At 40.9% G+C, this 12869-nt stretch overlaps 1 protein-coding gene across 1 annotated transcript; it reads right to left on the reverse strand.

The window, feature by feature from the left end:
• Positions 1-606: 606 nt before the first annotated feature.
• Positions 607-12861, reverse strand: pccb (propionyl-CoA carboxylase subunit beta). The gene is made up of 15 exons (XM_002939915.5): positions 12634-12861; positions 11150-11269; positions 10606-10674; positions 9394-9450; positions 8197-8310; positions 7609-7719; positions 6680-6788; positions 6245-6365; positions 5339-5420; positions 5120-5243; positions 4896-5003; positions 4575-4675; positions 3917-4015; positions 3320-3419; positions 607-1009 (listed from the first exon to the last, which is right to left on the reverse strand). The coding sequence occupies exons 1-15, from the start codon at positions 12820-12822 to the stop codon at positions 888-890; spliced, it is 1626 nt and encodes a 541-aa protein (XP_002939961.2). The 5' UTR covers positions 12823-12861; the 3' UTR covers positions 607-887.
• Between the last annotated feature and the right edge of the window lie 8 nt (positions 12862-12869).

The raw sequence follows: 12869 nt of genomic DNA on the forward strand, positions 1-12869 counted from the left end.
TGGGATCAAGTACAGGTACTGTTTTATTATTACAGAGAAAAGGGAATCATTTAACCATTAAATAAACCCAATAGGACTGTTCTGCCCCCAATAAGGGGTAATTATATCTTAGTTGGGATCAAGTACAAGGTACTGTTTTATTATTACAGAGAAAAGGGAATCATTTAACCATTAAATAAACCCAATAGGGCTGTTCTGCCCCAATAAGGGGTAATTATATCTTAGTTGGGATCAAGTACAGGTACTGTTTTATTATTACAGAGAAAAAGGAAATCCGTTTTAAAAATGTGAATTATTTGCTTATAATGGAGTCTATGGGAGATGGGCTTCCTGCACTTCTGAGCTTTCTGGATAACGGGTTTCCTGCGTTTTCTGTGTTAAATGGTTGGGGGGAAAAAAACCTGATTTGCATAGAAAATAATTGTGCCGCCATCTTCAAAACAAATAAGCATCAGTCAATACCAACACTATTCTTCAGTGCCTCCCTCAACAAAAACAGGGCAGGGGTGTTCTCTTCCCATAATGCCCTGGGCAAGCAGGCATTGTTTTCAAATAGTTAACTACAAATTATTATTATACTAAAAAATAAAAGCCAGTACAAGGCTAGATATTAAATATGAAGTTATTTTTCTTTGTTTATTATAGTACATAATTTTGTAGATTTTATATCACAATGATAAAATCTTGTGAAAACGGATGTAAACTCCTAGATGAGAATCAACAGTGTGGGCAGGACTTCCACCCTCCTGTGCTAAAGGGCAGGATTTAGGGCCCGGTTCAGTCACAATGATATCAATCATATCTGCTTAAGTGCAGGCGTTTTGATTGGAAATGCTTGTTTTGGGTGAATTCCACTATGCAGTCCTGGTTGGGAGGACATGACTGGCTCATAAAGGAATGTTTGCGTGCTTCTTCCAGGGATTCACTACTTGCTTGCTTGCCAGCACCTCCAGATCACGGCAGATGCGCATTCGTGTTGTCGATGGCTGAATAATGTCGTCAACAAACCCTGCCAGCAGAGGATGTTACATTAGTAGATCAGGGAAAAACAAAGTCCAGTTAATACAAGTTGACTCATATAAGTTTTGTCGCACAATAAAGCAAATTGCCTAGAACCATAGGTGGCCGCTTCTATAATCGCACACAGGAGTTGCACAGTTTCCTTTTGTAATATTCACTCACGTTCCAGGCTTTTGCAGCAATGTTTTTCTCCAAGGTAGGCCGTTAAATTGTGTGCATACAACATTCAGTACAGAGTTTAGACAAAATTTAAGTTACTACTGCCAAATGGTGACATAACGGATTGAGATGCTCTATTGCTGCCCAACCTCCTAATTTTAGCATCCTGATTAAAGTATATCCCCCTTTTTTATCATGAGTTTAATGAGTAGGAATCGTGCTGAACATAGTTTTGTGTTTTTTGTTGCACTAAACAAGAAAGAACTTTCTAACTTCACTTCCTGGTTCTGCTAAGCAGGGCAGAAGTCAGTAAAACAAATTCACCATCCACAAAGAAGCCTTCTGTTCAACAAGCTGCTCCTCATCTCAAAGTCTGCAGCTTAGGAAAGGGCTGGTTTATACAAAGCTCATCTCACTTTGAGAAAGTTTAATGAAAAAAACAAACAAACCTTCTCCATTACTGCATTATAATGGCAACATTTTTTTATGTACAGTAAGGTCATAGTCCATGTCACACTGCAAAAGCATCATAACCAGTACTATATGGGTACATCATATTGGGTCCCTTTACACTGTACTAAAAAAAAAAAGAAACTATCTGTTTACATATATATGTAAAAAGAAATCCTAAAAAAAGGAAAAAAACAAAAATAATGATCTAGACCTGCCTCCCCTACTCACACTCCTTTCAGTTTGCAGGTATATGAATAAGTAGATCTTGTAGTACCATTCTTCTCATATACTATGTAGAGGTAGTTGTGTATTTGTGTTTCAGTAGCAATGTGCCCATATGTATGTCTTTTTTGTAAAGACACCGCTATCCATTCCATTAAAAACACATTAAACTATTTTTTCTGAGAGAGTACAGAAGGTGGGGTGTTGTGTATCTACCGCAGGAGTATTATTTTCCTATTACTAAATAATGCTTTTTTGCCCACTCAGCAGACAGCAGCACATAGTTTACCAGGGTTGTTGTGGCCCAGTCTCTGACATTCTGGACAAGCTGGGCTAGTATAAACATGGTATAAACATGCACTCAATCCATAGAGGGTGCTTAATATCCTTTTTCGCAACTAGTTTTTATTTTTTTTATATAGTTATTAATATATAAATGGTCATTGGTGTGTTTCCTTAACTCAGCACATTTTCCTACTGAATCATGTTGTTTGGCAGTAGGGCTTTGCTAATTAGTGTCTAATACTGGTGGAAGCAACAATTAAAGCAGAAGAAAAAAAAAAAAAGGCTGGGATGAGGGACTCAAATATATATTTAAACAACCACAGTTGAGGTTTTTTTTTTTTATAATCGCAATGAGCACCCTTTAATTATAGTTCTAGTGTTGCTACTGCAGGAAGCAATTTATTAAAGGGATCAGAATGGACACTGACCAATGGGTTTAGAGCATATATTAGATCTATGTTGTGGGCTATTTTATTTTCTAAATTATATCGCCCTGTGGATCAAAAAAAATCCCCTGGAGAGACTAATCCTGCCTGCAGGTCCCTGGTTGGACAGTAAAAGAAACTCTAATGATCAAGTACAGTTGGTAAGCACCTTGTCTCATAGTCTTGCTGGATCTCTGCTTCTTTACACACTGGGCAGTGGCCCTGTAATGCATTTACTCACCAGGGAAAGGGAAAATATACACACTATTTATGAGAAGTACTGACCTTTCACTTGTTTCCACAAAAAAGATTGTGTGTTCATTCCCTTTGTGCTTATTTGGCCTTTTTTGTACATATGGGCCAAAGTTTGCTTATTGCCTCTCTGCACATATAATCTCCAGGGCAAAAACATGCTTTTTATGGCCATTAAGGTGCTATATTACAGTTTATAGGGACAGGAAAAAAGCAAATGACGGATATTCAGAGGCTAAATGTCCTCAGGGCACATTTTATTGTTCCCTTAACTCTTTCAGCCCCACCAGAGATTGAGAAATACAGCTTTCTATTTTCCTTATAATCAATGCTACCCACCTGGAGGATGATAGCATTATTGTAGGCTTGGTATATTCTTTTCATTCAATAGAATTTCCGCACCCCCCAATGTATGAAAAATCTCGGTATGGAGGTTGTGTCCCAAACACAGAGGACTCAATGCCCCATCTAACATGCACCAGTTTGTTATTGGTACCTCTTACCTCTCACTGCTGCAGGAAATGGGTTGGCGAATTTCTCTACGTATTCTTCCTCTGCTTCGGCTTGGTTCTGCTTGCCACGGAATATGATCTGAACAGCCCCCTGATACCAAGCAATAACACAATGTACTGTTAATAAGCTGCCTAGAGGAATCATCTGGAAAAAGCAGCAGCAACTAGGTCACTGCCACCCAGACAACTGCTTCTACAACAGCAGATGAGAGCTGCAAATTGCTGCAACTTTGTAGGTTTTGGTTTGAATGTGAGGCTGAAATAAAGGCAGCAACAAAATTCAATCCACTCTTCTGGTTGGTATGTTTGTCTCTGGCAACCAGAAGATCCATAAATTCCAGACCAGGCAGATAATAATAATTACAGCTATCATTCTCATAATATAATCTGGCTTTTCCAAAAGTACATGTTTATACTGTAACTCATGTTGTAAAATCAGGAGTTATGTTATTTTTTATATATAAATAATGCAACTCCTTAGGTAAAAACTAATATCTTTATATTTTAAATTGGGGACATTATTTTTTAATAATGTCTGATACTTGAGTTTAATGCGCCAAGTGATTCAAACATTCTCAAAATAAATACCTTAGCTCCCATAACTGCAACCTCCGCTGTTGGCCACGCATAGTTAACATCGCCTCTCAGATGCTTTGAGCTCATCACATCATAGGCACCACCATAAGCCTAGAGAAATGAATAGAGGAGACCGTTAGCAATACATACAAAACAAATTGTAAGCTCTGCTCAGCGGTTTATCAGTTTTTCTGGAAAAGTTTGTGTTTTCTTTTTCATTTTAAAGTCAGACAGGGGTGTACAGGAGTGGTTCCTAAAATGTGAGGCTGGCTCCCCTAGGGGGTCCCAGAGCAGTGACTCAAGGCCAGTTAGGGTGAGATTTTGGGGTGGGGGGGCAAATGCCTACTCCCTGATTTTGTGGGGACTGCAGCAGGAAGGAGAGGTGGGAGTTGGAAATCCAGTTAGTAGCAGATTGCAGCAGTCTAGGTGAAACAGAATGATTGCATAGGGGATCGTCTAAACCACTGCTTATCAGAGAAATGGATTAGGAGAAAACAAGGAAGAATACAAATTGTATTATGTATATATTTGCTATCCTACAACATACCTAGCTCTGCAATCCTCTCCTACCCATTGCCACAAGTTCCCATCAATGCTATATCTCGTGAGATCGCAGCAAGATCACTCATCCTTAGTCTTATGCACTTCTCGCTGCATTGCTTGCTCTTACCTTTCTGGTGATCACAGTGATCTTTGGGACTGTGGCCTCTGCAAAGGCAAACAACAGTTTTGCTCCATGTCTGATTATCCCTCCATACTCTTGGGCAGTACCTAATGAAGTGGACATGATAGATGAGATTTCCAGCCTTGTACAAATACAACTACCACTGCTGCGCAATATGTTGGCACTCTGCAAATACATGTTAATAATTGCAATAGAAATAAATAATATTAATAAAACCATCATCTATGCTCTGACCTTCCAGCCTTGAGCAACTGCATTTCCCTTGCCCCCCCTAGTTTGGACATCTATGTAAGTTCCAAACATTACCTGGTAAAAATCCTGGAACATCGACAAAAGTGATAATAGGTATGTTAAAGGCATCGCAGAATCGGACAAAGCGGGCTCCTTTCACAGAGGAATTAATGTCCAAGCAACCTAAAAAGAGATTAAAATGTGACCCACTTTACTAAATTGGTAATATCAAGGCCCCAGCTTATACAGACTAAATGCCTGGCCCCTTAACCAGGGCATGATACATTTTACAACAATACCTGAGGCCACCTTAGGCTGGTTTCCCACAATGCCAACTGTTCTTCCATTCATCCTGGCAAATCCTACTACAATGTTCTTGGCATAGTTTGGCATGATTTCAAAGAATTCCCTCTCATCTATGATCTGTGTAAAAACCAAAGAGAGATCACAGGGCAATAAACTAGGCTGTGTCTTAAGTATAAGGCTAAGGGGAAGTACCAGCTGCAAGAAGAATTTACCGAGTGTATGATATCCAGCATGTCATATGCTTTTGTGGTCTCCATGGGAACCACAGTATCCAGTCCAGGAACAAGACGGTCACTGGAAAGGAAAGAAAGGGTTATCAGCGACCAAAAAGCCACCATATGTTGCTTTATTTAGAGGGGCTCCATCACAAGGTTTAATACTTAAAAAGGATTCTGTCATGATTTTATGGTGTGCTTTTTATTTCTAAATTATACACTGTTTCCATAGCAAATAATTCACTCTATCGTTTAAAATGTTATTCTTGAACCAACAAATGCATCTTTTTCTGAGCTTTCAGAAGGAGCCAGCGCTACACATTAGAGCTGCTCTCGGGTAACCTATTGTTTCTCCTACTTCCATGTAACTGGAGGAGTCCCAAGCCGGACTTGGATTTCTTGCTATTGAGTGCTATTCTGATACCTACTGGGAGCTGCTACTCCCTTCCCATTGTTCTGCTGATTGGCTGCTGGGAGGGGGGTGATATCACTCCAACTTGCAGTGCAGCAGTAAAGTGTGACTGAAGTTTATCAGAGCACAGGTTACATGGCTGTGGCACCCTGGGAAATGAAGAATATGGCTAGCCCCATGTGAAATTTCAAAATTAAATATAAAAAAAAAACGGTTTGTGTTTTTGAAAAATGGATTTCAATGCAGTATTCTGCTGGAGAAGCTCTATTAACTGATGGGTTTTTGAAAAAAACATGTTTTCCCATGACAGTATTCCTCATTGCCAGGGGCTGTGGGTGCCAAAATCATGAGTTAATATAGTATTAACACATATGATACAATATAACGGATGACATAATTAACACAACATATATGTATGTATTTTACAGGTTAGTACATGGCTTTTGTGTATTATAGCATGCTTTTCTGTTTAACATGTAGGCAAAACTCACCTTGGATCCTGACACTCTCTGACTGGTGCTGGGTCTTTATTGCTCAGTGGTAGAAAGTTAAAGAATTCCCGTAAGTTTAATAAAGCATCAATGTCATTTTCAAAAGCACGATGAGCCACCCCTGCAAAAGAAAGCACTGGTAGGTAGCACACTAGGTCCATCATTACCACAGGCTACACTGAATGTTTATTCCTAGGCTTACATTCATTTGTACCGTACTGTAACAATGTACGGCCGTGCATACACAATAGCAGTATATGCATTCATTGTCAAGTCATTGCTTCCCCTACCAATGGCAGAAAAGGCAGATGGGGCTTTAAAGAAAATTAGCAATTTCTGGAATAAATAGTTGCCTCTCCGCCAGCAGGGCAATAAGGTTGTATAACATCTGGCCTTAAGCTTCATTAGTTTTGCCTTAAAAATCATCACACCAACCTGACAATGCAGTGTGGGTTTTGGCTCCGCCCAAGTCTTCCTGAGTTACGTCTTCATTGGTAACTGACTTCACTACATCTGGGCCAGTGATGAATAGGTAGGAAGTGTCCTAATAGAAACATAGGGAAAAACAGTTTTATATTTATGAACCTCACATTTTATAAACTTGGGCACGTACTGTTGCGAGAACGTAATACAGTAAGTGTTAGGGGTGCGAAGAATGTGTTTTGGTGCAGCCAGACCAGTGTGGCCACAATAAGTACGAACAAACTTGGAACCGTAAAGCTAAGATTAACCAGTCGATCACATCGTACAAAGAGATTAACTTCAGTTCTAACCCTCCCCCTATCCAAGACAAACTACCCTTTTCACCTAACAGTGCCAGGGCCATCACCTCTCTACCACCTACCCTCCTGGGCAACCAGTTTCAGCCCACTATCCCCTCTGCCATATACCAAGGTATATTTCTGGTTTTCATTGATAAGGTTATGTTTCCATGTATTTGAATATAGTAGTGCCAGAAATGCTTTGAGTATTGGATATGAACCATGTGATAAGCAACTTCTATTTCTTGTTTGCTCTTTAGACACCAGTCACTGGAGACTTTCCAATTAGGAGTACAAGGAGGGTTATTTAGAGACTAGTAAGTTCTACCACTCCTGGATAGGCAATGAAAAAAGCACAGCTGACAATTAGCAGACTTCTAACACACCACTCTCTTCCTTATCACTAGGAAGAACATATGTCCTGATACCGATTTAAGGATTGATAATTCCTGGCATCTGACATAACCATCCTCCTCATTCTCTTCCTAAAGACCTTGCCTAGCAAGGAGCCTACAGCAGCCTATATATAAGGGGAAGTGTACAAGTTTCCTGCCTGGCAAACAGGGAGATGGAGAAGCCACATTATAAGTACGCATCTCTTACCTTCACCATAAATGTGAAGTCTGTTAATGCCGGTGAGTAGACTGCACCCCCAGCGCATGGCCCCATAATCAGGGAAATCTGAGGCACAACCCCAGAGCTCAGTACGTTCCTCTGGAAGAGAAAAAGTGACAAAATGATAGAAGTGAAGATTATTACAAAAACAACTAATTTTACACTGAGATCTGGGGATAACCATATTGTGTAGTTTAGTGCTGCCTTTCACATATCAGCATTGTATGTAAGAACTGCTTAGACTGCACTTCAATACTGGGAATGGCAACATAAAAACTCATCCCAACTACAGTGAAAGGGCACAAATATCAGTGCACAAGGAATATTTGGATATGGGCTTAAGAAAACAATTAGACATTTCTATCACTATTTCCTCTTTACTTGTCGGCCTTAGGGACTGAGCAATGTGCACAGTGTCGGTTAAATGTGAGCAGGAAGAAGTGACACCAGTACTAACCAAGATGGCAGCAGCATGGGGGTGCTGAGATTTTGGATAATGGTTATTAAATGAACATGGCGAGTCAAGCTGGGCCTGTCTCTTTCTTCTTACTCTAAGTATATATGAGTGAGACTTACCAGGAATATGTCAGCATAGCCAGCCAGTGACTCCACACCTTCCTGGATACGAGCCCCTCCCGAATCATTGAGTCCAATAACAGGAGCTCCCACCATCACAGCCTGATCCATGATCTAGTAGGATGTCAACAGTGACTAAGGTTTAGTACATGCCTGCATGAGATTGAAACATTTTATAAAGGGCTAGAGCTAAATCAAGGTAACATTCCATTGTTCATTGTAACACAACAGTACAAAAGTACATTTAAAAGCTTCTGCATCTAAACATCTGCAAGTGTTTGCTGGTCAGTTATCATTGGATTCAATGTTCTCTTGTGTCAGAAGCTGGAATAATGCTGGCCTTACTGCTCATGACTCAAACCTATTTCGTATACCCTCTTGCACAACTTCATGTCAAATTATTCTTCTGAGCAGCCCGCAATTAATATTATTTCTTTCATTTCCATGATATTTGTGTTCAAACACTGCTAATACCATGAGTGTGTGTCCTGAGTGCCCCCTGCTGTTCTGTGCATGGAGCACAGACACAGACAGAGTACCAACTTCTTCTGCAGTGACTTGTATACAATATGCATCATGCGCATTAGTCCCTGCCCCAGTGGAACTTACAATCTAAAGTTACTGTCACATTCACATACACTAGGGTCAGCCTTAGCAGGACTCAGTTAACCTGCCTGTATGTTTTTAGAATGTGGGAAACCAAAAATCCAGAGGAAACCATATAAGCAATATAAGTAAATATCCTTGCAGAAATGGCCTGGCTGGAAACAAACCTAGGACTCCAGGGTTGAAAGGCAGCCGTGCCAAACTTTGTGTCATTGTACTAGTTAATGCATCTAGTTATCCCATTTCAGTCCTTGCAACTGCCCTCTATCCATAAACCAAGAATCCCCATGCCAAACACTTCATATATGACAAAGGAGCACTCTAATCACGGAAGAGGTTTATAAATGAATAGCTTTTTGTCAAGCATTTTCTATTCCATCCATATTCACAGCATTACAGGCCCCACATCTAAAAGTCACCCAGGGGGGGGGGGTTACCTGCAAAAATGCAGATATTTGGTGGCTTACAGGAAGAAAGTACATATGGAACAGGACAAGTTTTATTATCATACAAAGTCATAGTTATCGCTATCGCTACATAAGTATTACCCAATACTATATATGAAATTTCATTTAAACTTTTACACATTACCTTGCAGATCTTTTGAGCATGTGCCCCAGATAAACTGCCCCCAAAAACAGTAAAATCCTGCAAGAAAAACATCAAAGGGTACATCAGGTTCCTTAAAATCTAAAGCATAGTTACTTTAATTGCATTTACTGTACAGTGATTAGTAAACACACATCAGCATGACCCTTCTACCCTGCATATATTTGTGTTTATGTGAATGTTTGACGGGGCTGTAGGTTTGTATGTTGGGAAGTCCACTGAATTGTCAGTGCCGAATTTCACGTTTCCATGTTGATCACTTTGCTTAGCTTTAGGTTCAAGCTTACTTCTGGCTATCCCTGACTCCCATAATAAGCACAGAGTTACTGCTTCTGCAGAAGAATGAGTCTAAAAGGATAGTTTAGTTTAGAATGGGCCAGGTGTAATCAGCAATGGCTCTGTGGGGTTCACAAAATTGCTTCCTGCCTTTCTCTAATAATTTTTTATTTAAGATACAAGGAAAGTGTGTTAATATGTATTAAATAGCTAACTTTGACCCTACGGCCGGGGATTCTGTTTGATAAAAAGCTGCACTTTTCTGGGATCTATCAAAGTGCTGTGATGCCACCTTACTAGTACAGGTATTGGACAGGTATCCGGAAATCCAGAAAGTTCCAAATTAGGTCATCTCCCACAGACTCTTTTTAACCAAATAATTCACATTTGTAAAAGGGGTTTCCTTTTTCTCTGTAATAATAAAACAGTACCTGTACTTGATCCCATCTAAGATATAATTACCCCTTATTGGGGGCAGAACAGCCCTATTGGGTTTATTTAATGGTTAAATGATTCCCTTTTTCTCTGTAATAATAAAACAGTACCTTGTACTTGATCCCATCTAAGATGTAATTAATCCTTATTGAAGGCGAAACAATCCTATTGGGTTTATTACTGTTTAACGGTATAACGGGTCCCATACCTGTATTCCCCAGTGCTCCATATTTGTGCAGCTTGTGCAAGGCCAATTGCAAGGGAGCCTTGGGAAATACTAAAAAGATGGTGGTGCATCCCTGGGGCAGTGCTTTAAGGGACAAGAGAGGATAATAAAACGAAACTCTCAGCAAAAGACTGGCTGCAGATTGTACCTTTCAGTGACCCTATAACACTAAAGATTTCACAGCGATGGTCTATGATGTATATGTGGCAATTCTTTCACCTCACTATAAATAAAACAAATGTCATAAAGTCACGTACCTGGCTGAAGACATAAACTAGCCTCCCATTGATGCGGCCTTGTCCTGTGACTACGCTGTCTCCAGGATACTGCAAGAAAAGTAACACACAATAAAGCACATAGCTTTTATACACATATAAGAGGCATGTACATTAGTAGGTGGCCTCCTCTGCCCTGCACCCACATACCTCCAGTGCTTGGCAGCTGCCATTATAAACATACCATCTGCTCATCAGAACTAACTGTAGATACCTACACACTGGTTTTGGGAATCACCTCAGTTAAAGATTACAGAATACATTGTTTATTCCCTCTAGTAAACTGCTGCACTGTGTGCCAAAGGTTCCTGCAGCAATAAACACTGGCCAATGCACAGTGATCTGTTAGCCATAGCTAGAGTAAAATGTGTAATTACTTCGGAAACTATGACATTCCAACTAATGAGTAAAATCCCAGTGGGTACCCCTCCTGCAGCAATGGAAGGGCCCGCCAACTCCCTGGCATATTTTCACTCTGTAGCCTTAATGAGTAAGGGAAAGTAAAAAGGAATACTACAGCACTCACCTTATTTCTGTCCTCTTCCATCCCAAAATCTGAGCATCGGTGCTCCACAAACATGTCATATTCTGCAAAGCTCCCTGGGTCCAACAGAAGACTGATCCGTTCCCGTGCTGTTAGCTTTCCCTGGGAAGGAGAGAAACCAGCATTAGGCACATGTGCAAAATACAGATGGAATGGTGCCAAAATTCTTCTTTTAAAGCAAAGAAAATGTATTTCTAAATTACTTTCTATTTATTTTGCACTTTAGTTATGTTGCAAAAGTCAGTCTCCTCCAACAAGACAGGTCTGTCAGTCTGCTGCTTGTGTTACACTGTTTCAAAGGGCAGAGAATAGAGGGCAGGCAGACACTGTTTTTAATAGCAATTATATATACAAATAACTTAAAATGTATTACAAATTTGTAATGAATGTACATTGCAAAGTTGCTTTGAATAAGGTTTTTTTTTTTTTTTTTTTGGTTGAGATGTCCTTTAATATTTTCACTGTAAAGTTACGAGTAAATACAATTGCTATTGAAAGTTGGTTCTTACTGATGGTTTATATTCTGCCTCCTACAGACAATGTAGCAAAAGGTGCTTGCAGAACTAATGGGCACAATTACCTACATGCAATAGTCCATAGCAATCAATCAGAAATTAACTTTGAGCTGGTAGAAAACTGGAAGCAAATCTCTGGCTGGTTGCTATAGGTTACTGCACCAAGGCAAATTGACCCGATAAAATCAAATGACCCCCAGTTGGTAAGTAATGAATGAATTAGCTTCACATTGCGCTAATGTCACAGCCAGTCTTGCTGATCCCCTGCCCTTGGTGCCTCATTACCTAGCAAGCCCAAGTTCAGCTTTCCACTCTGCAATATCCAGCGCTACAACTCCCAGCAATCCCTAGACAGCCAAGGGCCAAGAGTAGAAACTACAACTCCCAGCAATCCCTAGACAGCCAAGGGCCAAGAGTAGAAACTACAACTCCCAGCAATCCCTAGACAGCCAAGGGCCAAGAGTAGAAACTACAACTCCCAGCAATCCCTAGACAGCCAAGGGCCAAGAGTAGAAACTACAACTCCCAGCAATCCCTAGACAGCCAAGGGCCAAGAGTAGAAACTACAACTCCCAGCAATCCCTAGACAGCCAAGGGCCAAGAGTAGAAACTACAACTCCCAGCAATCCCTAGACAGCCAAGGGCCAAGAGTAGAAACTACAACTCCCAGCAATCCCTAGACAGTCAAGGGCCAAGAGTAGAAACTACAACTCCCAGCAATCCCTAGACAGCCAAGGGCCAAGAGTAGAAACTACAACTCCCAGCATCCCTAGACAGCCAAGGGCCAAGAGTAGAAACTACAACTCCCAGCATCCCTAGACAGCCAAGGGCCAAGAATAGAAACTTGTGACCCACATGAGGCTAACTGGTTAAAATGCCAAATCGCTCTCCCTGCCAGTTTCCGTATCCCTCAGGGTCAAAGCTACATTGCTGTTGCCGTAACCCCCTCACCCTTCGGTGCTGAGCCTCTATGCGCTGCTCTCCCCCGCCAAGTAGCGCCTCTCTCCTCTTTTTCTCTATTCGCTCCGGCACGGACAGGTGAGAGACAGAGTACGCGCGGGGTAACACCCGGGGCCCCCACACCGAGCCAGGACCCTTGACAGCAGCTAGAAACCGGGACACACTGCGAACAGCCGCCATGACAGCTCCACTCACTCGCAGCCAATCAGCGTTCGGCACAGAGCTAC

Source organism: Xenopus tropicalis, chromosome 5, assembly GCF_000004195.4.
Source record: "Xenopus tropicalis strain Nigerian chromosome 5, UCB_Xtro_10.0, whole genome shotgun sequence".
Lineage (NCBI taxonomy): Eukaryota > Metazoa > Chordata > Amphibia > Anura > Pipidae > Xenopus > Xenopus tropicalis.

What these genes read in the sequence shown, in the direction of transcription:
- pccb (XM_002939915.5), bottom strand. Translation starts at nt 12,822, where the DNA reads ATGGCGGCTGTTCGCAGTGTGTCCCGGTTTCTAGCTGCTGTCAAGGGT. An exon ending in TGGAAGAGGACAGAAATAAG is followed by an intron (nt 10,675 to 11,149) that starts GTGAGTGCTGTA and finishes CTTTTCTTGCAG; the next exon opens with TATCCTGGAGACAGCGTAGT. An exon ending in TGCTGGATATCATACACTCG is followed by an intron (nt 5,244 to 5,338) that starts GTAAATTCTTCT and finishes GTTTTTACACAG; the next exon opens with ATCATAGATGAGAGGGAATT.